The sequence below is a fragment of the Lepus europaeus genome, chromosome 3 (assembly GCF_033115175.1).
Source record: "Lepus europaeus isolate LE1 chromosome 3, mLepTim1.pri, whole genome shotgun sequence".
NCBI lineage: Eukaryota > Metazoa > Chordata > Mammalia > Lagomorpha > Leporidae > Lepus > Lepus europaeus.
The window spans coordinates 67,816,701-67,840,015 of record NC_084829.1 but is presented as its reverse complement, the minus strand read 5'-3'; the positions used below and the strand labels follow the sequence as shown (position 1 = coordinate 67,840,015).

General features: G+C 43.3%; 1 protein-coding gene across 3 annotated transcripts in view; it reads right to left on the bottom strand.

Annotated features, from left to right (window-relative positions):
• Window positions 1–2,173, bottom strand: part of SMAP1 (small ArfGAP 1) — a 170,013-nt gene extending 167,840 nt beyond the window's left edge. Inside the window, exon 1 of one of the 3 annotated variants that reach the window (XM_062186342.1) lies at window positions 1,955–2,173. In XM_062186342.1, coding sequence (XP_062042326.1) covers window positions 1,955–2,072 — 118 coding nt within the window. In that variant the 5' untranslated portion in view covers window positions 2,073–2,173. The remainder of the gene's footprint in view (window positions 1–1,954) is intronic. The other 2 variants (XM_062186344.1, XM_062186343.1) reach the window with 2 other exon arrangements.
• Window positions 2,174–23,315: the final 21,142 nt, after the last annotated feature.

Sequence of the window (23,315 nt, the reverse complement as noted above, 5' to 3'; positions counted from 1 at the left end):
AGTACTTTTTTGGAGAAAGATATCTTAATAAAAAGACATTTTTTAATTATCCCTACACATGAAGGAAAGTAATTACTAAAATTGATTTTATTCTATTTTTAAAGATTTACTTATTTATTTATTTTATGAGGGGAGGCAGAGAAACAGATTTCCTGTCTGCTGGGTCACTCCCAGAGTGCCCACAATGGCCACCATCTAGGCCTAAGCTGGAGCCAAGAACCAATCCAGGTCTCCCACATGGGTGGCAAAGACCCAACTACTTGAATCACCATCTGCTGCCAACCATGGTATGCATTAGCAACAGAAAGCAGAGCCAGGACTGGAACCCAGGCACTCTGATATGGGATGCAGGCACTGCAATCTGCAGCTTAACTGCTAGGCCAAATGCCTACCCCGCTCAATTTTTACTGAACACATTTAATACTTACCAGAATTTCTACTTGGCCATGTTATTTATTACTCAAAACAAAACATACTATATAACTTCAGGATGTTTCTTTTTCTGATCTGTTAAAAGCCTATTTTTCAGTGTTTTACTAGTAATGAGTTAGTGATAAGTACACAACTGAACCTCAGTACTCTCAAATAACCACATATACAGTCAAGATCCAAGCAAATATCACAAGAACCAGGCATACAAATATTTTAAACTCATCATCTACAAGATTACATATGATACATGGAACACTGACTCAATGGAGTTACTAAGATATTCAAAAGTGTTTCAGAAAATGATCTAGTTACAGTATTCCCACATGATCCTTTTAGTAATCCCATACCTGCTAAGACAGTAAACTTGCTGATGTTGTGAGGTTCAGTCTAATCAAATATGAGCAGCCTACAGAAACATGACTCATTTATTTAGTATTTTGAACAGAAAAGCTTCAGGAAAAGTCTAGATCAAATAATGCAAAATCCATAAATGATATTCCCAAAGGCTGACCATCTCTTGCTTTGAAGAAATTTCTAACAGAATAATCAAACCAGTTTACAAATAAGCAAAACTGTTTTCTAACTACAGGAGACATTGCTTTTTAAAAATCTGAAATATTTTTCCCCATGAGATTACTTACAAGGCATTAAATATAAATCAGACCTCCAAAGACAACCTATCAACTAAAAATAGTTATGTATTTTAAAGGCTGGGGCAGAAACCCTCCAACTGAACAAACTAAAACTGGGTCTTTTCCATCTCCGGATCTTTAAAATGCACCTTCAGCGTTTATCAGGTACACAAACCAGAGCCCACATGTTCTCTCAAACTATCTAGTCTGAGGGAACAGAATTACTAATAGCTTCAGGAGCATAATCCCACTATCCAAGAGATTCAGGTAATGAAATCCTCTTCATTCTAGCTAACAGCAACCTAAAGATCACTTCTACTACTAATAGCAATACAGACCCTTCCCAATATTTTTTTTTAAATCCAACCCACCAAAAAGGACCACCACAGTCTTTTTCAGAGAGCATAAGCAAGAACCCTGTACAAAAGCTGTCAGGTGGGCAGGCAGGTAGGGCTCCATGTGGGAAGCATCCGAGCCCCGAGCAGCAGGACTTGGTCACAAGGCAGGGTCGAGGGGGGCCAGAACCCGAAGGGCGGCCCCACCCACCGAGGTAGCTGTGAGCAGAGGCAGGACAACCCTTTAACCCCAAGCACTGCCCAGGCCGGCGCCCAGGTCCACGCTCCCAGACCAGCACTGTGCGGAGGATCCGAACACCCGGACGCGGGCACCGGCGGGGCGGAAAGGAGGCTGCGAACGCAGACGGAGCCCTCGGCTCTGACCTCGTCGCCGCCTCGGGCGGAGGTGAGGGTCGCTGGGAGCCCCGCGGCCGCCCCCGCAGCCGCCCTCCCGGCTCGGCCCGGAGCGGCCGGCCCCGCCGACGCGCCGCGGCGGCCGGAAGGTCACGGTTCGCGGGAGGCCCTGGCCACGGGCGGCGACTCTGTCCGCGTTACCTTTGGCCTCGCAGTCGGCGCAGTACTTGTTGTCTTCCTCCCGCAGCAGTTTGGATAAGATGAGCTGGTGCTGCTCGTTCAGCTTCTGGGCTTTCTCCCGGCAGGAGCGCGTCGCCATCTCGGCAGCGGGGCGGGGAGCCCGGAGCTCCTACGGTGGCGGCGAACGCGGGCAGGAGCCGGGCCGGGCGAACGCACCTGGCGCCGCTGGGGCCGCGGGCGGACTCAGCCCAGGAAGCGGCGGCCGCGGCGGCAGCTGGAACAGGAGGGGCGGCGGCGGCGGCGACGTGTCCCGCCTCCTCGCCCGGCCGGCCCCGCACGCACCGCCGGAGCCGGCGAGGGGAGGCGGAGGCGGAGGCGGAGGGCGCCGAGGCTTCCGGGTGGCGCGGAGGAAAGAACGCGGGCGCGGGCGCGTTGCACATGCGCCGAGCGTCCCCTGACCGCGGTTAGCCGGATCTTTTCCCAGAAGGGCCTTGGCCCAAGGTGATTCCTGAAAGGTAGCTGGCGGGGTTCGTCGGAGCTGGTGGTTGCTGAGGGCCTGGAGTAAAACCCGGCCGTGGGAGACCTTTCACAGGGAGGCCACTTTCCTCGCCTGCGTACCTCTGCTCGTGCTGGCGCTGATGGGGAAGGGCAAAGACACGGAAGGTGTTCAGTCCAAGTGTGTTTGACAGCCTAGTGGGAGACTGAGATGTGCTAAGTCCTACCTCAGTTACCCAGCGGCTCCCGAGCCAGCCGCAGTGCTCAGCCGCCTAGCTTGACCTGCATCTTGAAGCAGCTGCAGAGCCAGCAGAGATGGAAAGCCCCTCCCAGCCTTACCCTGTAAAACCTTTTCAGCCTGGGGGGTCTCTGTGGCTGAGGCCCCCTCTCACGTTTATTCTGTAATACGCCTGACCGGGCTGTTAAGTAAGTGGCTTCTCGTTTCTGATTCTTTCACCACCGCATTTCTTTTCCAACAGGTGCAACACTGGAAATGCAGAAATAATAGTGAGAGAATGTATTCATCCTTTTATTCCTCTGCAGTTCTGAAACAGGCAGGATTCTAGAAGGTAGAATCCTGGAATAAAAGAGGAGAAATAAATCCCTTACATTTCAGGTTAGCGAAATAATCTGGTGGTAACATTTATTAAGGGATTGTGACTCATTTAACCGTACGATCCTGTTATCCTCATTGTACTGATGAGGAAAGTACACCTCATAGGAATTAATCTGCCTGAGTGACAGAATTGAGATTCAAATCCAAAGCAGTGCACCTTGAGAGTCTCAGACACCTGGCAATAGCTCTTTCATGAAGTGGAGAAAGTGTTTGACCAAGTAGCCAAATACCAGGCAGTGTATAAACAGTGATCTTAGGGCAAGAAAAAAAAAGGCCTAGGAATGAAGACACTTTTGATTAGAGCCTTGAACTCCCTAATCCAACCTCATAGGGCTTGAACTCTGAGTGACACAGTTTGAACTATTTGGTATTTTAAGGATTATTAGCAATTTCTAATATGGAATTTATGTAAACAAGAAACATAACCATTATCTGTGGTGGGGCAGATGCTAAGAAAGGTGATGAGCTAGGGTCTATGTCATATACTCTTTTATTTGTTTATGATTTTTTTTATTTGAAAGAGATCTTCCATCCGTGGATTCACTCTCCCAAATGTCCTCAACAGCGAGGCTGGGACAAGTGGAAGCCAGGAGCTGGGAACTCAATCCAGATCTCCCATGTGAATGGCAGGGACCCTACCTTCTGAGCCATCACCTGCTGCCTTCCAGGGTGTGCAGCAGCAGGAAGCTGGAATTGGAAGCAGAGCCAGGACTTCAACACAGGCACTCTGATACAGGATACAGGGGTCCCCAAGTTCTGTCTTATCTATGTTTGCCCCCATGCTATACTTTTATGTAACACCAGTTGCTAATTTCAGTCTCTTTGTAATGGTAACCCTCTTGCCTACCCAGCTCTGTTCTTGCTACAAGGGCTCAGAAATGTTTGTGGAATTAAACTGAACAGATATAGCAATGAAGATGCCCTGTAATTGAGAAAATTAGAGCTTAAGCTGTGCAACTCTGACAAATAATCACTAAGAGGATATCAGTGAGTTTCAATGAAAAGGAAAAAAATGACAGTAAAATTTATCAGCCATCTCCAGAAAACTGGTTTGATTTAGAATGGTGGTAGAGTGGGAGATATTGAGGAAAAGCAACATGCACACAACCATAAAGACATCAAGTAGCTTGGAAAACAGACTACAGCACAGGGTTACTGGTTAGGTCCAAGTGAGAAAGAAGTCTGTAGAAGTCAAGTATGATAGATTTTGGAACACTTGGGGAGCAAAGTAATACGGCCTTACAGATTCTCCAACTAGGTTAGTAGCATGATAAAAAGGACTTTTTTGGGAGAAAGTTAGTCCAGAAGTAACCTTTTAACACCCTCCCTCTGGAAATTTGCTGAGCTATGCAAGTATTCCGAAAAACAGAAGACAGGTTTACCACCAAGAAATGACCTACAGGATAGAATAAAAGGTCACAGCAATGTCTAATAGAAATAGTACGCACACCACATTTCTACCTTTAAATATACTAGCCGCTACATTTAAGAAGAAACAGGCAAAAGTTACTAGTACATTTTAACTCAATGTATCTAAAAATTTCAACATATGAGTAATATAAAAATTGAGATATTTTACATTCTTTTCACATTGTCTTCCAAATGCAGTCTGTATTTGCACTTACAGCTCATTTCAGTTTGGAGGAGCTGAATTTCAAATGCTCAATAGCCCCATGTGACTAGTGGCTACATTATTGAACCATGTTGCTTTGGAGGTTACTAAAATCCAAGTTTGAGTTGATTGTTTATTAAGGCTGTAGTAGGAAGAAAGGAAGAGACTGACATCAAAAGCATCTTAGGAAGAAAAACACATTGCATTCATTCAACAATATTCATTCAATTATCCACTGATAATCAGAAGCTTACAGTCTACTATGAGATATGAACATGTAAATAGAAAAAATTAAAAACTATACTGAAATCTATTACAAATACGAAGGAATCTGTAAGCAAAAAGAACAGGACATCCAGTAACTTGAGACAATCTGGAATGGCTTCCTCGAGGAGATGATGCTTAAACCTAATTTTAATAGATGTAGGGATTTTTCAAGTGAATGGAGGTAGAGGTGAGAAAAAAAAATGTAGCTTCAAAAAGTGTACTTTTGAAAGTATAGGATTATATGCTGGGAGCATATGAGGTAACAGGAACCCAGATTGTGGAAATAAAAAGATAGAAAAGGAAACAAGGTAGAGAGATTAAGGCCAAGCAGTTAGGAGCTTTGTAGCCAAATTATGTAGTTTGAATCCCATGGACATATACAGCCAATGGGAGCTTTTACACAGAAAAGTGACTTCATAGGCTTTGATCTCAGTAAGCACAATGGCAGCATGAAGAACATGGATGAGGAAAGTCTGTTAGGGAGACAGATGATGAGTTGTTACAATAATATTTCAAAGAAGGTATTATGAAGGCTTATTTTAAGCCAATAGCAAAGAGTTTAGGGAAATACTGCATCAAATGATGTTTCAAAATTAGAAGCAACAAGATTTGGCAGCTGACTCTAGGTGGAGGGTGAGAGAAAGGAGGTGAGAATAACACCAAGGCTTCTCAGTTTGGAGACAGGTTAAATGGTGATACCATTAACCCAGATTAAGAATAGAAGGGATTGGCCTCTCAGTGGTAGCAGGAGGGCTGAACCCAGATGTTAACCATGCAAGCTGTTCTGGTTCAGCTGCCTGCCCTGTCACCATGGCATAGCAGGCCATCTCCTTTACAGAGGACATTCTAGCTACCAGCCTCCCAAAGATAGTCATGGCCCCTATCCAGTGGTCAAGCTGCTGCCACGGATGCAACACAACAGTAAGCGGGTCACAGTTGACAGCTGTACACAGGCATCTTGGACTTCACAGTCAACATTCCCAAGGAGAGATAAACTGGCCATTGTGTGATCTGCTTCTTCCGTATGAACGCCCTTACCTTTGACTTCAAGGATAAAAACATGCAGGTGTTCCCCAGGGTGTGGACAAACACACACAATTCTGGAGATATTTTGTTGGCAATCTGACCTCTGGAAGGGCGGACAGAGCACCTTATCTCTGCCTCATCTACTCCCTGGATTTCACCAGAACCCATCTGGTGACTGACATTGGGAAATCGGGCACAGAACATGAGTTCAAAGGCCTAGGAGTCTTCCTGATCAAAGTCACAAAGTCTCATGAGATCCTGAACCTATACCAGAGCTTCTGTGTCTCCATGCAAGACATCATCTACCTGACAGTCTTCTTCACCATGGGCATCCCCCAGAACACCTACACTGCAGTGAGTTAGATGGCTGACCAAACTGTGGCTGTCTTTTTCAGCATGGTCTCTTACCCCTTCAATCCTGTGTAGTACAAAAGAGCCAATAACTTGTATATGGAGACTCTTGAATGCTAGAGGAAGATTTTCTAAGACAATGGAGCAAAGGCTTCTTCAAAGGCATATGGTTCAATGTTCACAGAGATGTTGGGGGGTGGGGAAAATTCATGCTGGGCTATGGAGAAATTACAGAAAACTGTCCTAAGTGTGTCTCCTCATCAGAAATGAGAATCAAGAGAGTAGTCTCATACTTCACTCTTATTGACCATTTGACTGTGCAAAATTCCATCCATCTTTGTCCTGTCCAGATTATGGCTGTAAAGGGCTGGGGGAGGCTGTAGAGAAGGGGCTCCTGGTGATCGTGTGGGACCACCAGCACCTGATTCCATGTACGAATTGCTGGGGAAAGGAGGGAACCATAACGTCACTGTGAGTCCACAGGTGAGGCATCTCGACTAATCAGCCCTAGAGTCCGGAGACTTGTCAGGACTTCAGTTGTATTTAAATGGTTTTGGGGGCCGGCGCCATGGCTCACTTGGTTAATCCTTCACCTGCGGTGCTGGCATCCCATATGGGCGCCAGGTTCTAGTCCCAGCTGCTCCTCTTCCAGTCCAGCTCTCTGCTGTGGCTCAGGAGTGCAGTGGAGGATGGCCCAAGTGCTTGGGCCCCTGCACCTGCATGGGAGACCAGGAGGAAGCACCTGGCTCCTGGCTTTGGATGGGTGTAGCTCCGGCCGTAACAGCCATTTGGGGGGTGAACCAATGGAAGGAAGACCTCTCTCTCTCACTGTCTCACTCTGACAAATAAATTTTAAAGAATGGTTTTGGTTGTTTTATTGTGTCTCCTTGGTGCTTAAACACTACCTTCTCTTGTGCATAGCCAGATATTTGCAATTATGTTCTATGTTGGGCATTCTGCTACAAAACAATAAAAAACAGAACACACTGAAGAGGAAGAAAAAAAAGAACAGATTTGAGATCAAGGAAAGGGTATTTGCTGGAGAACATGATTAACATGTGCACAGGAGGCCATTTTGTTCAGTGAAACAAGCCAGGTGCAGAAAGACAAACACAGCATATTTTCTCTCATATGAGCAAGTTAAAATATGTTTACATATATATGTAGGTAGGTAGGTAGTTACATATGTAGATATTTTAAGATTTATTTATTTATTTGAAAGTCAGAGTTACAGAGGAGAGGCAGAGGGAGAGAGAACTTCTATCAGCTGGTTCACTCCCCAAATGGCTGCAATGGCCAGGACTGGGCCAGGTCAAAGCCAGGAGCTTCATCCGGGTCTCCCACATGGGTGCAGGGGCCCAAGGACTTCAGCCATCTTCCACTGCTCTCTCAGGTACATTAGTAGGGAGCTGGATTGGAAGTGGAGCAGCTGGGACTTGAACCAATGCCTATATGGATGTCGGCACTGCAGGAGGATGCTTTACCTGGTACACCACAGTACCAGCCCCTTTTAAATTCATATTATATATATTTTGAATATCAACCTGAATTTAAAATAGTGATAATTAGAAGCCAGGAATAGTTGGAGAGTAGGAGAGGGGAGGTTTGGAAAATAGTTACCAAAACACAGTAGGGTGAGTTCCACCTGTGACAAAGCAGATTAAGTCACTGCCTGTGATGCTGGCATCCAATATCAGAGCACCAGTTAAAGTCCCAGCTGCTTCACTTCTGATCCAACTCCCTGTTAATGCACCTGGGAAAGCAACAAAAGATGGCCGCAGTACTTGGACCCCTGGCAACCACATGGGAGACCTGGATGGAGTTCCTGTCTCCTGCCTTCAGCCAGGCCTGGTCCCAGCCATTATGGTCATTTGCAGAGTGAATCTGTGGCTGAAGATATTCTCTCTCTCTCTCTCTCTCTCTCTCTCCCTCTCTCTCTCTCAGTCTCACCTTGCCTTTCGGAGAAATAAATCTTTATTAAAAAAAAAATAGGGTGAATGTAGCGGATTCTGGTAGTTGGCAGCACAATGAGGTGACTACAGCTCATGACTGTGTATAATATTCTACATAAACCAGCAGGACAGAGGAGTTGGTAGGTTCCAAACACAAAGATAAGGAAATGGAAGAAGGGGGAGGAAGGAAGGGAAAAGATGAAGGGGAAAAAAGAAAGCGAAAATACCTTTGATGAGCATTAACAAAGAACAGCCCTTGTTTAGATTGCTGAGGATCAATTCTCTTAGTTTTTCACTCCATTCTTTCTTTTTCTTTCTTTCTTTCTGTTTCTTTTTCTTTCTCGGACCGAAAAGGAGAGGGGGGGAAGGGGGCAAGTGGGTGGGAAGACGGGGGCTATAGGAAGAATTATAATGTTCCTAATGTTGTATTTACAAAATGCATAACAAAAAAAGTAAATGTATGTTCAAAGCAAATGTAACCTCATAAAATTTCAACATAAAATTCTTGATCATCTCTTTCCAGCTGCTGCCTAAGTAATTGTCAACCTAAATAAGTGTATGAAATACCTGGAATAGGTGAATTTAACACTGCATATTTAATACATTTTGGTATCATTTTTCAGAAAGATTATGTATGAAACAGAAAGATTTGCAGGGCTGGTGCCATGGTGTAGCGGGTAAAGCCGCTGCCTCCAGTGCCGGCGTCCAATATGGGTGCCGATTTGAGTCCCAGTTGCTCCACTTCTGATCCAGCTCTCTGCTATGGCCTGGGAAAGCAGTGGAAGATGGCCCAAGTCCTTGGGCCCCTGCACCCACGTGGGAGACCCGGTAGAAGCTCCTGCTGGCTCCTGGCTTCAGACTGACACAGCTCCAGCCATTGGGGCCAACTGGGGAGTGAACTAGCGGAATGGAAGACATCTCTCTCCCTCTCTCTCTCTGCCTTTCCTTCTCTCTCTGTGTAATGCTTTCAAATAAATAAATAATTTAAAAAAAAGAAATAAAGATTTCCATCAAATCTTTTTGAAATGTAGACATTGGAATTATAATAAAAATTCATATATAACATTTATAACATTCATAAAAACTTATTTTCCTGGTGTTATCAGTTTAAACTATGAATATGTGTTGAAATGTTGTGTTGTACCCCTTAAAATATGCAAATATTACATGTCCATCTAAAATTTAAAATAAATTTTGAAAAATATTTCCATAAGACATTAAGCTTCACATATCTACTAGAACATTATACACCTACTTCATTCAGCTTGAGAAGAAGTTAGTGTTGGCAAAAGTCATTTGGGAGTCATCTGTGCTTGAACGGTCATGGAAGTCCTAAGCATGGTCAAAATTCCTCCATAGAAAGCAAGAAACAAAGAGGAGAGACTCAAGAACTAAAGTCTCCGCTATAATCCAAAAGCTGTACTTATGAAATTTACATTTATTAAATAAAAGCTTTCTATAAAAAAAAAAGAACTAAACTCTGGGTTTGCAGTGGACAGAGAAGGGGAAGTCACTGAAAAGAGAGATGAGATATAGCCAGGAAGAGAACCAGAAATCATGAAAGGAGAGGTTTCTGGGATGTAAGGCTGAACACAAATGCCAACTGATGACTCAGAAAACTCAACTGTTTACATTGTAGACAACATGTAGTCATGGGCTATATACTTCATTGTTCTCCTTTTGCCCAGGAACTAGCCTTTCACCCAGGAAAAGGAGAAAAGAAATCATCTGGTGAGGCTTCCAAGGGATTGATTGGAGCTTTCATTGAAATGTGAAGGGAGAGCTAGGGTTGGATATAACAAAGGAAGAAGTAAAGGTATGAGGATAGGAAGCAGTGCTAGAGCTAACTAGAGTGTGTAAGGGAAGGGAAGTGTCCAAAGTGTATTGGGGAGAGGTGAGGTAGAAGCACCTCAAATAATTATAGGTTTCCTGGAGGCCAGAGGTGATTTGGAGTGGTTAGGAAATGGATAGTGACAGCTAAAAACAAAAGGGAGTGCCAGTGACAGCACCCAGAGGGTTGTAGTAACATGTAATAATGAGATCCAGGATGTAGAGTTCTCCATGAGAGCCTGATGGATGGAGAACGAGTTTGAAGGTCTGCTTCTGCAGGTGCTTAATGAGGTGAAGTCACTTTCAACTCTCAACTTCTCTGCTCCCAGTTGGAGAAAAAAAGATGAGAAACAGGTTTGGGGAGTTTCACCATAATGGAAGCAGTATTCTAGAGAGGACGTAGGAAAAGAAGGAATGTGGGAGTGGAGAAATGAAGGAAAAAAATATGGGTTGTGTGAAATGGACAAGAATGAACATGTGATGAGAAGGTGGAGACACCTGAAAGAATTGTGATAGTAATAAAAGCCACTACTTTTTAATTCCCCACTGTGTGTTAATAATCCAAATATCAACTTTTTGAAGTAAATATTTTATACTCATTTTTCACAACAGGAAACAGCAGTCAATAAGGACTACTTCATGTAGAGATAATAAATAATCTCAAAAATGAGGCTCAAAACAATAGAAGTTTATTCTTGGTCGTATTACATGAGCGTTTGAGTTGGTGAGGATTCTACACCAAGTTGCCCTCACTCAGGTACTGGACTGATAGAATCTCCATCATCTTTCAGGGGAAAGGCAATACGGTGATTTTCTTAAAAGTTTCTCCCCAGGAATGATACATATCTAATTCCACTCTCAACCCATTGGCCCAAGCAAGTGCATACTCCTCCTAATACCAGAAGTACAGTCCTACTACTTACCTAGAAGGAGAAACGGAAATGCATAGTACAGAAACTGTGGCTCAGAGTGTTAGCACTTCATCGAAATTTGCCTAGATATAAGGTAGCAAAACTGGTATTTGGGGTTTGGTCTTTTAGGAGTTAAGGCCCTGCTCTTTATGTAAGCTCGGCTAGCCCTTGGGATAGAAAACAGAATAGAATAAGTTAAATCCAGCAATGACAATAGTTAAAGAGAGACAAAGTATATTGAGGCACAAGAAAAACAAACAAAAGTATTGAATCAAGAGGAATATTTATAATGGAGATACAAGTATATAAACAAACACGACATATATTTTATTTTGCTTTTGCTTTTAAAAGTCACATCAAGGAATGTTTCCGTGTTTTTGGTTTCTAAAAACTAGTGTGTGGAGATCCTTTTACTAAAATTATTTTTTTTGAGACAGAAAACTGGTTCACTCCCCAAATGCCCACAACAACCAGGGCTGGAGCCAGGAGCCTGGATCTTAATCCAGATCTTTCACGTGGGTGGCAAAAATCCAATTAGGTGAGCCATCACTGGTACCTCCCCTGGGCTGCTTGGGAGGAAACTGCAGTCAGGAGCTACAGCTGGGAATCATGCCCACCCAGGTAATGTAATGTGGCACATAGACAGGTTTTACCACTAGGTTAAAGACCTGCTTCTGGGGTACTCTTGATCTATGCCCACATATCAGTGGACTCTCTCAGAGTGGAAAGAATGAGGTCTCTGTCAACAGGCTAATCCTCCGCCTTGCGGCGCCGGCACACCGGGTTCTAGTCCCGGTCAGGGCACCGATCCTGTCCCGGTTGCCCCTCTTCCAGGCCAGCTCTCTGCTGTGGCCAGGGATTGCAGTGGAGGATGGCCCAAGTGCTTGGGCCCTGCACCCCATGGGAGACCAGGATAAGCACCTGGCTCCTGCCATTGGAACAGCGCGGTGCGCCGGCCGCAGCGCGCTACCGCGGCGGCCATTGGAGGGTGAACCAACGGCAAAAGGAAGACCTTTCTCTCTGTCTCTGTCTCTCACTGTCCACTCTGCCTGTCAAAAATTAAAAAAAAAAAAAAATAATAATAATAAAAAAAAAATAAAATAAATAAAAAATCATCTTTCTGAAAAAAAAAAAATGTGTAATAAGAACCCACAATCATCTCACTGCTCAGTGCAGGAAAAAGGGATTTCCATATTCTCAATGCCTAATTTCCTTTGTGTGAAAACACTGACAATGTCTTAGTGCTTATATGGGCAACCAGTGTCCCCAGTAACAAAAGGTCCTGATACAGGAGCCAGAAGAGCAATCCAAACCTTAACTTCCTGTTTTGGAGGCAAGAAAATCAATCTGTGTGTCTGAAGATTGACGCCTCATGGACCCATGGAGGGGTAGCTAATCCTCCAGTTTGAACTCAAGAATTCTATTCTTCCTTCTTATAAGCATCCTGTTGAAGCGGAACCAAACTTTCCTGAACCTGACCCTTCTCCATACTCCTAACCCCATCATTGTTTTGATAGCAGAGTTACTGCTCTTCTCATTCATTTACTCATCGATTCAACAATATAATTTTAAGTTCCTCCAATGTTTCAAGCACTATGTTAGGTACAAGAGACAAGAATTACTAAAAAAACAAACAAACAAACAAACAAACAAAAAAAACAATCACAGCTTCACCCATCCTTCCTACACAAGGGTGAGGAATATCTGGCTTGCAGGCCACATAAGGACCACAAAATCATTTGATCTGGCCCTGCCAAGGCAACCAGTCAGGACTTGAAATTCAATAAATCTATAGCAGTCTAATATCTTTTAAAGATTTATTTATTTATTTATTTTAAAGTCAGAGTTACAAATATGTAGAGGCAGAGAGAGAGAGGTCTTCCATCTGCTGGTTCACTCCCCAGATGGCTGCAGCAGCTGGAGCTGCACCATTCCGAAGCCAGGAGCCAGGAGCTTCTTCCAGGTCTCCCATACGGGTGCAGGGGCCCAAGGACTTGGGCCATCTTGTACTGCTTTCCCAGGCCATAACAGAGAGCTGGATCAGAAGTGGAGCAACCAGGACTTGAACTGGCACCCATATGCAGGTGGCTTTACCCCCCAGCTAATTTTTTTTTTTTTTTGACAGGCAGAGTTAGACAGTAAGAGAGAAAGACAGAGAGAAAGGTCTTCCTTCTGTTGGTTCACCCCCAAAATGGCTGCTATGGCCGGCGCGCTGCGCTGATCCGAAGCCAAGAGCCAGGTGCTTCTCCTGGTCTCCCATGCGGGTACAGGGCCCAAGCACTTGGGCCATCCTCCACTGCACTCCCGGGCCACAGCAGAGAGCTGGACTGGAAGAGGAGCAACTGGGACAGAATCCAGTTCCCCAACTGGGACTAGAACCCGGTGTGCTGGCGCCGCAGGCGGAGGATTAGCCAAGTGAGCCGCGGCGCCGGCCCCCCCAGCTAATTTTTAAGTTGATAATTTTTTATGCTGGTAGCTATGCCCCCAGCTAATTTTTAAGTTGATAATTTTGTATGGCCCATGAATGATGTTATAAATAACCACATAGAACCTGGCCAAAAAAAAAAGATTCGCCATCCCTATATAATAATTTATTATCTATGATATGTGAGAGATCATTAAAAACACCATGGAAAATTTGTCCTATGAAATAATCATGCATGACTTTCAAATCCTTTGCACTAAATTTATCCTTTAACCCCATTTTTCCATGAATGTTTTCAAGTACCCACATTTGGTGAGAGATCAGCTTCCTTTACTATCTCCTTATTAGAGATCTCCAGATCTCTAATGCACATGGAAAACCAATTAATTTTTGCTGAATGAATGAATGAGCAAATGAGTTTGAATATAGGCACTTGTAGATTAAAATATTAATTAAATTTAAAATTTAAGAATTAATTAAACTTAAAAATTAAAATTTGTAGATTAAAAATATAGCTTTTAGGGGCTGGTGCTGTGGTATAGCGGGTTAGAGCTGGGGTCTGCACTGCTGGCATCCCATGTAATCTCTCTCTCTCTCTGTCTCTACCTCTCTGTAACTCTGTCTTCCAAATAAATAAAATGAATCTTTAAAATATATATATAGCTGGGGCCGGCACTGTGGCGCAGTAGGTTAACACCCTGGCCTGAAGCACTGGCATCCCATATGAGTGCCAGTTGCTCCTTCTGATCCAGCTCTCTGCTATGGCCTGGGAAAGCAGTAGAAGATGGCCCAAGTCCTTGGGTACCTGTACCCACGTGGGAGACCTGGAAGAAGCCCCTGGCTCCTGGCTTCGGGTCGGTGCACTCTGGCTGAGTGAACTCTGGGAGTGAACCAGAGGATGGAAGACCTCTCTCTCTCTCTCTCTCTCTCTCTCACTCTATAACTCTGTCTTTCAAATAAATAAAATAAATCTTTAAATATATATATATATATATATAACTTTTAAAAGCAGAATAAAGAAATGTAACTTTTACTTTTCAAAAAATATTTATTTGAAAAGCAGAGTTATAGATAAAGAAAGAGAGAGAGAAATCTTCCATCTATTGGTTCACTCCCCAAATGGCCTCAATGGCCAGGGCCAGGCCATCCTGAAGCCAGAAGCCAGGAGCTTCTTCCGGGTCTCCCACGTGGGTAAAGGGTCCCAAGGACTTGGGCCATCCTCTGCTACTCTAACAGGAACTTCAGAAGGGAGCTAGATTGGAAGTAGAGCTGTCGGGACTCTGATGGGCACCCATATTGGAATGCCAGCATCACAGGTGGCGGTTTCACGTGCTATACCACAGTGCCAGCCCCGAAACACAACTTTTAAAGCAATTTTTTAAAAAAGGAATTTAATTTACAAAAACTGTTTATATCACTCCCAATTCATTTCCAATCTTAGTCAAGTTACACATTATCTAATGTTTCTTCTGCCTTTTCCTCACTTAATATTAGATTTCACAGAATTTCAACATATCAATTTAGAAAGACAACTGCTGAGTAAACAGGAATACACAGACAACTTCAAGATTTAAACAATAACAACAAAAAAGATCTAGGATGAGCTCTAATCAAGTACACTCTGCTTTCACAAACCTGACCTTGGCGGTAATTTAACTCAAATAAATTGGATTATTTAAGGGACGACTCAAAGATAAGCATATAAGCAATTTCATATTGCTTAAAATAGGAGGCATAAATCCAAGTTGAAAGACGCATATTCTGCTTGTGTAAGGGTATAATAGGCATCCATTATTTTTGGCTGCTCAGAGTTCATCCCATTTTTCTAGTAGCAGTGCCCCAATTTTACTTTGTGAACTATCCCCCTTCCATATTGAATATAGTTTTGAAGCAATGACTATCAACCAAAGCCCTTATATTAGGCATGTGACCAAATGAGGTCACTCTGATGCTTTCCTCTTGAAAGTTGACCTTAAGGGAAGTAACACAAAGACAGAAACAGCTGGAGCTCATTTAGCCCTAGGGACATCTATTCATGTATTTGATCTTGCTCCCTTGATCTTCACAGCTGCTCTAGCTCTTGTCCTTTCTAAAGACTATTTAGCTTCCTTTAGATTCTTTGACTACCACTCATAAGTCATTCTCTCTGTTCCTCTTTTGCTGTTAGATACAGAAGTTATTTTGTAGAGCATCAGCATTATTGATAATGAACCATGTACCATTTGGTGGAAGGAGTGGGTAAGGCATGTTTATGTCTGAATGTCTCTTTCCCTCAAAAGCACGCATGCTGAAACCTAATCTCCAATCTGATAGTATAAAGTAGTGGGGCCTTTGGTCAGTGATTTGATCATCAGGGAGAGCCCTTAATAATGGGATTAGTGCCCTTGGAAGTGAGGCCCAAGGTATCTTATTGGCCCCTTGTATGAAGTGAAGATGCAAAGAGAAGACACAATCTATGATCTGAAGAGTGAGCTCTCACTAGGTAGCAAATGTGCACTTGCCTGAATCCCGGACTTTTCAGCTCCCAGAACTATGAGCAATATTTCTGTTGTTTATAAGTCACCTAGCCTAAGGTATTTTGTTACAGCAGCCTGAATAGATTAAGACAACACATTCTCAAAGGAGAGCCTAATTTCTTCTCTCGGTCTTTAAAGAAACCCATTCCCTTCCTTCTAGGACTTTGAGATTTAGTAACCTTGTTGGAATGAGACAACTTATGCATGGAATTTCATCCTTGACCTTCTTGCCAAAATGGTGCATACCATCTCAATAACTTCAAAGTAAATCTAGCATCATTTTAGGAAGAAAGGGGAAGAAAATAGTCATCATCTTGTTTCAAATATTTTAAAATGTTATTTATCCTTTGCAGACACTTCTTAGGACACAAGAAAAAAATTAAAACTGATTTCATTAAAAATATATTTTTAAAGATTTATTTTATTTTATTTGAAAGGCAGAGTGACAGACAGAGAGGAAGAGACAGAGAAATAGATTTTCCACCTGCTGGTTCACTCTCCAAATGGCTGCAATGGTTGGAACATAGCTAGGTCAAATCCAGGAGCCAGGAACTCCATCTGGGTCTCCTATACAGGTAGCAGGGACTCAGGACTTGGACCATTTCCCACTGCTTTCCCAGGCACATAAGCATGGATTGGAGGCAGTAGAACAGCCAGGGCTCAGAACCAGTCCTGTGATATGGAATACAGCATCGCAAGCTATAGCTTACCCTGCTATACCACAACACCAGTCCCTCTTTAAATTTTAAAATTTCTGCTCTTCAAAAGACACCATTAAGCAGGTACTGGTCTCAGCATATGAGATGCTCCATCCTATACAGGAGTACCTGGTTTCAAATTCTGGCTCTGCTGCTAATTCCAGCTTCCTGCTAATGCATACCCTGGAAGGCAGTAGGTAATGCTATTTCCTGCTACCTACTTCCTGCTACCACATGGAAACCTGGATTGAGTTTCCAGTTCTTGAATTTGGCCTAACCCAGTCATTGCAGGCATTTAGGAAGTGAATCAGTGAATTGGAACTTTGTCTCTCATCTCTGTCTCTCTGCCCCTAACTAAATAAAAACAAATAAATAAAATAATTTTTAAAAATACACCATTCAGCAAATTGAAAGCCAAACTATAAATCTGAGGAAAATATTTGTAATACATGCTAAATACAAAGGACTCGTTTAGAGATTACATAAAGAATTCATGAAAATCAATAATAAAAAGCATATAATCCATAAAAATGATCAGAGACTCAAAGAAACATCGAAAAAATGAATGATCAGTAAGCACATGAAATATCACTAGTCATTACAGATACATAAATAAAAGCACAATGTGATACCCCTTTATACCTAGCATGATGACTAAAATTAAAAAGACTGGTAATACTAAAGAAGAAGTCAATGAAGCAACTGGTACTCTCATTGCTGGTGGGAGCATGAAATATTCTAAGCACTTGGAAAAAATAGTTGCCAGCTAAATTTAAATATCCACTTGGTGACCCAGCAATTCTAACTCCACGAAAAATGAAGAAATAAATTCAAAGAGACTTACAAAAGAAGGTTCATAAAAGCTTTATCTGTTGGCTGGCGCCACAGCTCAATAGGCTAATCCTCCGCCTGCGGCGCCAGCACACCCGGTTCTAGTCCCAGTCGGGGCACCGGATTCTGTCCCGGTTGCCCCTCTTCCAGGCCAGCTCTCTGCTATGGCCCGGGAAGGCAGTGGAGGATGGCCCAAGTGCTTGGGCCCTGCACCCACATGGGAGACCAGGAGAAGCACCTGGCTCCTGGCTTCGGATCAGCACAGCATGCCGGTCGCGGCGGTCATTGGAGGGTGAACCAACGGCAAACGGCAAAGGAAGACCTTTCCTTCTGACTCTCTCTCTCTGTCCACTCTGCCTGTCAAAAAAAACAAAACAAACAAAACAAAACAAAAAAAAAAACCCACTTTATCTGTTATAGCCAAAACTTGGAAACAACCTACATGTTCATAAGAAAGGGAATGGGTAAACAGATACTGGTATGTTTTTACAGTGAAGTTCTAATTCAGCAGTTAAAAGGAACGAACTACTCACATACAAAACATGTTTCAATACATGAAATTTGTATAACTTAAATAAAATTTTAAAAAAGGTAGAGCAGCTAGGACATGAACCAGTGCCCATAGGGGATGCTGGCATTACAGGCTGCAGCTTAACCCTCTATCCCACAATGCCTACCCTAACATTTATTTTTTAAATTGTTACTTTGAGTATAGAAAGCTAAGTTTCCTTAATAAAATTCTTTCCAACTCTTTCTTTGTTTATTATTCAAAATAGGGCTCTGCCAAAATATCAAATAGTTATATGTTGGCATGGCACTTTAGAAAAACAGAGTACCTTAAATTTCTCAAATTTACCAAAACATTTGAACAATGCCATTTGTTAAATAGAGGAAGCTAGCTGCAAAGATTTATCAACATATTTAAGGATATGTGTCTGAGGTTAAACTGTTGATCTGAACTATATGGGGAAGTAAAATTAGTAACTGAATAGAAAGTTTCAAGAACTTTCCAAGTAGGTTATGAAATGGCCAAGACTAAGTAGCCTTTGGCTCTTATCAGATCTCCTGTTTTCTTCCCATTTTTAAAAAAGATTTATTTATGTATTTGAAAGGCGAAATTACAGAGGGAAAAACAGAAAGAGAGAGAGAGAGAGATCTGCCATCAGCTGGTTCATTCCCCAAATGGTCGCAATGGTAGGAGTGGGGCTGGTCCAAAATCTGGAGCTAGGAGCTTCTTCTGGGCCTCCCAAGTGGGTGCAGGTGGCCATGCCTCACTGCTTTTCCAGGCACATTATCAGGGAGCTGGATCAGAAATGGAGCAGCTGGGAATCAAACCAGTGCCTATATGGGATGCTGGTATCATAGGCAGTAGCTTTATCCGCTGCTCCCCCTACTTTTCTAAAAGTAAGGCATTAAATAAAAATGGGTTCTTCAAAGTAATCTTTTTTCAAAACCTTCCACATCCTATGAATTTGCATTCTGTAGTCTTGGCCACCCTTTCCTTCTGTTTGGATTCAACAGCACATATGAAGCTTCTTCCCAGACTAGGGGCTGAAAGTGCTCCAAGAATTTTAAGTCATTAATGTTGGTAGTAAAATTGATTGCATGTTGGTGCTGGTGCTGTGGAGTAGCAGGTTAGGCTGCTGCCTGCAGTGCCAGTTTCCCATATGGGTGCCAGTTCGAGACCCAGCTGCTCCACTTCTGATCCAGCTCTCTGCTATGGCCTGGTAAAGAAGTAGAAGATGGCCCAAGTCCATGGGCCCCTGCACCCGCGTGGTATCAGTCCCAAGATGAAGGATTTTCTCCTACCTCTTTGGCTTCTCCTTCTTGGTCACCAGTTCAAGTTACTTACACCTGGCTAATATCAATACTTGATAAATATTGATATTCCACAAGCCTCAATCCTAGGCCATCTTCTGCTTTCAACTCACTACTTGCTCATGCTGCTAGCTTTTTAAATGTGCTAATGTATATTACCATGTACAGACTTTCAATCACTAATTTACACCTCTAGCCCAGATCTCTCCTGTAAGATCCAGCCTCAACTATCCAACTGCCTGCTCAATAGCTCTATCTGGCACTTCAGATTTATGATCACCCTAAAACACTGCTGTCTTGGTGTTTTCATGCTCAGTGCATGGCACCATTCACCCAGCTGCATAAGGCAGAAACTTCAGTCCTTCTTGACTCCCCTTTTCCCTTACTGCCCATATTATTCCTAATATATCTTGCTTACCTTCTTAACCTTTTCAGATCTGTCTGTGTCTTGCCATCTCCATTACCAGTACCCTAATCCAACCATCACCAGCTCATCCACTTCTGTGGGTTAGCAATTCTGGAAGGTGTCAACTAGATAGACAGTTCTTCTGTTGTCTCACCTAAGTTCAGTTATACAGCTGTAATCACCTGGCAACTCAACTGGGGCTGGATGGTCCATGATGGCCTCATTTACAAATCTGGTGCCTCAGCTGGGATGGCTGGCTTGACTGGCAGAGGCAAGCCTCTCACTTCATGTTTTTTCTGGTCTCTCATCTTGAAGGAGGCTAACCTGGACTCACAAAGCCAAAGGACAAATTCTAGTGCACTAAAAGTCCTATTGGCTGATAACGTATTGGTCAAAGCAAGTCACATGTCCAAATTCAGAGTCAATGGTCTAGCCAAGGCATAGACCCAGGGCTGGATTGTGGTGCAGTGGGTTAAGCCACCACCTACAACATTGCCATCCCATATGGGCCCCAGTTCCAGTCCTGGCTGCTCTACTTCTGATCCTGCGAATGCGCCTGGGAAAGCAGCAGAGGACAGCCCAAGTGCGTGGGCCCCTGTGCCCACGTGGGAGACCCAGATGAAGCTCCTGGCTCCTGGCTTCAACCTGGCCCAGCCCTAGCCACTGTGGCCATTTTTTTTTTTTTTGACAGGCAGAGTGGACAGTGAGAGAGAGAGAGACAGAGAGAAAGGTCTTCCTTTTGCCGTTGGTTCACCCTCCAATGGCCGCCGCGGTAGGCGCGCTGCGGCCGGCGCACCGCGCTGTTCCGATGGCAGGAGCCAGGTGCTTCTCCTGGTCTCCCATGGGGTGCAGGGCCCAAGGACTTGGGCCATCCTCCACTGCACTCCCTGGCCACAGCAGAGAGCTGGCCTGGAAGAGGGGCAACCGGGACAGGATCGGTGCCCCGACCGGGACTAGAACCGGGTGTGCTGGCGCCGCTAGGCGGAGGATTAGCCTAGTGAGCTGCGGCGCCGGCCCCACTGTGGCCATTTGAGAAGTGAACCAGTGATGGAAGATCTCTCTGTCTCTCTCTTTTTCTCCCCTGACCTCTTTCTGTAACTCTGCCATTCAAAGAAATAAAATACATATTTAAGCAAAGAAACAAAAAATTAGTAAATAAAGCATAAACCCTAGGAGGAAGGGTTCCTTGCAAGTCTTGGAAAATTACAATCTATCACAACAATCCTCTCCTTAGGAATCTGAAATGATCATTGTTTCACACCAAGTCCAGTGTAAGTTACTTTTCACCAGTGTATGACTTCATGTTCTTTCTGGTCAGACTAGCTCTCTTCTGTGGCTTCAGCCTTGCCTCTGCCTGAAACCCTTCTCCATGCCCCAGCCTTCTCTATCTGGATGATTTTATCCCATTTTTAACCTCATTCCAACTCTCACATTTTTGTTCATTTTATTCTCTTAGCCTAGAAAACTACCTCCTACCCTCTTCCACATTTCTGCAGCAATGCCAATATCCAGCTAATTTCATCTCAACTTCCCATGATTGCTCCTGCCTCCATGGATCTCCAGCCTTATCTATAAATTCCTTCTGATCTAATAACTGTGCCAAACAGTTTTAAACTTAATCATGTGCATTTTGCACATTATGTAGATTTTTTCTACTGCTGGCTTTAAATACCATTTTTTCCTAAAGCTGAATTGAAAATTCCTTAAAGAAAGGAACTATGTCCCATCCTCTTTAACAAAATGGTCTATAAAGATGAACAGTATTCTCAATAATGTTACTGTCTGTGGGGCCAGTGTTGTGGCATAGTGCGTTAAGCCATTGCCTGCAATGTCAGCATCCCATATGGGTGTTGGTTCATGTCCCAGCTGCTCCACTTCCAGTGGAAGAAGGTCCAAATATCTGGTCCCCTGCCGCCCATGTGGGAGACCCAGATGAAGCTCGTGGCTCTTGCCTTCAGCCTGGCCCAGGCCTGGCTACTGAGGCCATTTGGGGAGTGAACCAGTGGATGGAAGATCTTGCTCTCTCTCTTTGTAAGTCTCCTTTCAAAGAAATAAATAAACTTGAAATAAAACAAAACAAAAAAGAACATTACTAACAGGAAAGACCAACCCTAAGTAAATAAGTGGTTATAATAGAGTTTAGATGCCATTTCACGCTTAAGGGCAGGATGCTATGGGAAAAGAGTGAACAGTCTCTAAATTTGTAGTTGTTGCTGTTATTATCCTTTGAGTTGGTTTGCTTGTTTCTGACTTTTACTTGGACAGGTATTGTCAGAGAAGCTGGCCTCTGGACTGAAATTATGATAACGGGTAAAATTAGCTAAAGAAGGATAGGGCATGGAGGAGTCTCAGGCTGAAATTTTATAAAGAATATGTATAAAGAGGAAAGAGGCATCCAGGTTATTTAGGAACTCCAAGTACAGGACTTAAGAACAGAACTGACTAGCTGAAGGATAGTAAGAGAAGGAAGAAGGGAGATTGGGAAGATAAGAGCTTTACTTCTGAAGAGATCCATCCACATTTCTACGGTCTGAACTGTCCTTCCAAAATTCATGTTGAAACCTATCACCCCCTGGCGTTACAAGACACCATCAACGAAGAACAAGCTCTCACCAGATACAAAATCTGTTGGCACAATGATCATGAACTTTCTAACCTTCAGAACTGTGAGCAATAAAATTCTATTGTTTATAAATTACCCAATTGTGTTACAGGAGACTCAATGGACTAAGACAGTGTTCTTTTGTGTTATTCATGATGCTTACTTTGGAGGTAAACATTGGCTCAGTGTCAGTAGGGCATTAAAGAGAGCTCCCCTGAGAAATCAGGATGGGGATAACGAAGTTGGGAGGGAACCCTTATAGTCACTCTTTCCTCAGCTAGAAGGCTCCCATGCTGTATCCTGTCACCCTGTGCAACTCTAAAGGAAAAGTCTACAAGTGGACTTAAGCCCTGACCTCTTCCTTGAGAAATTAATGAAGACTTCTATAAAAACAAGAGGTCAGTGTGAGTTTTATCTCTTGCTTCACTTGTAAAATCATGTGAAATCATGTAGTTCAGCGACAGTGATTACAACAGCCCAGTCTCAAACAGTGGTGAAGAATCATGGGCTTTGTTCCTACGCAACAGCCACACTGTAACACTGTGGATAGTGAAAAAGAATTCAACAAGCAAATCACCAAACAAATGCTCCTCTGTATGTGCTTTTTAAAAAATAAAAATAGCTACGATCCCCAATCAACCTACAATACTTAATTAGCCCCTTCTCAAATCTTCTAAATAGCTAGTCAACCCCATTTTAGAAAAAGCCAGCTGTTTTATAGAAAATTCATAGGAAGAAAAAGACAAAAATAAGTTACTCCACCAAGTTGCTTTCATGTAGGCTCACAATGAGACAGCAGCATTTCAGTGATGCACCTAACATAGAATTTTCTTTAGACATAGCTGAAGCTCTAATAAACCCGTTCTTGCTGTGGGAGTAAATTAATCCCAAATACAAATTAGGCATTTTGCAAAGTGCATTAACTCTTTCAAGTCTCCTGACCACACAATAAATATCCCTGAACTGACACTGCTGTTAGTGGTTAGATTGCATTGCTAGAGGGCTAGTGAAACATCCAGGTGGTCA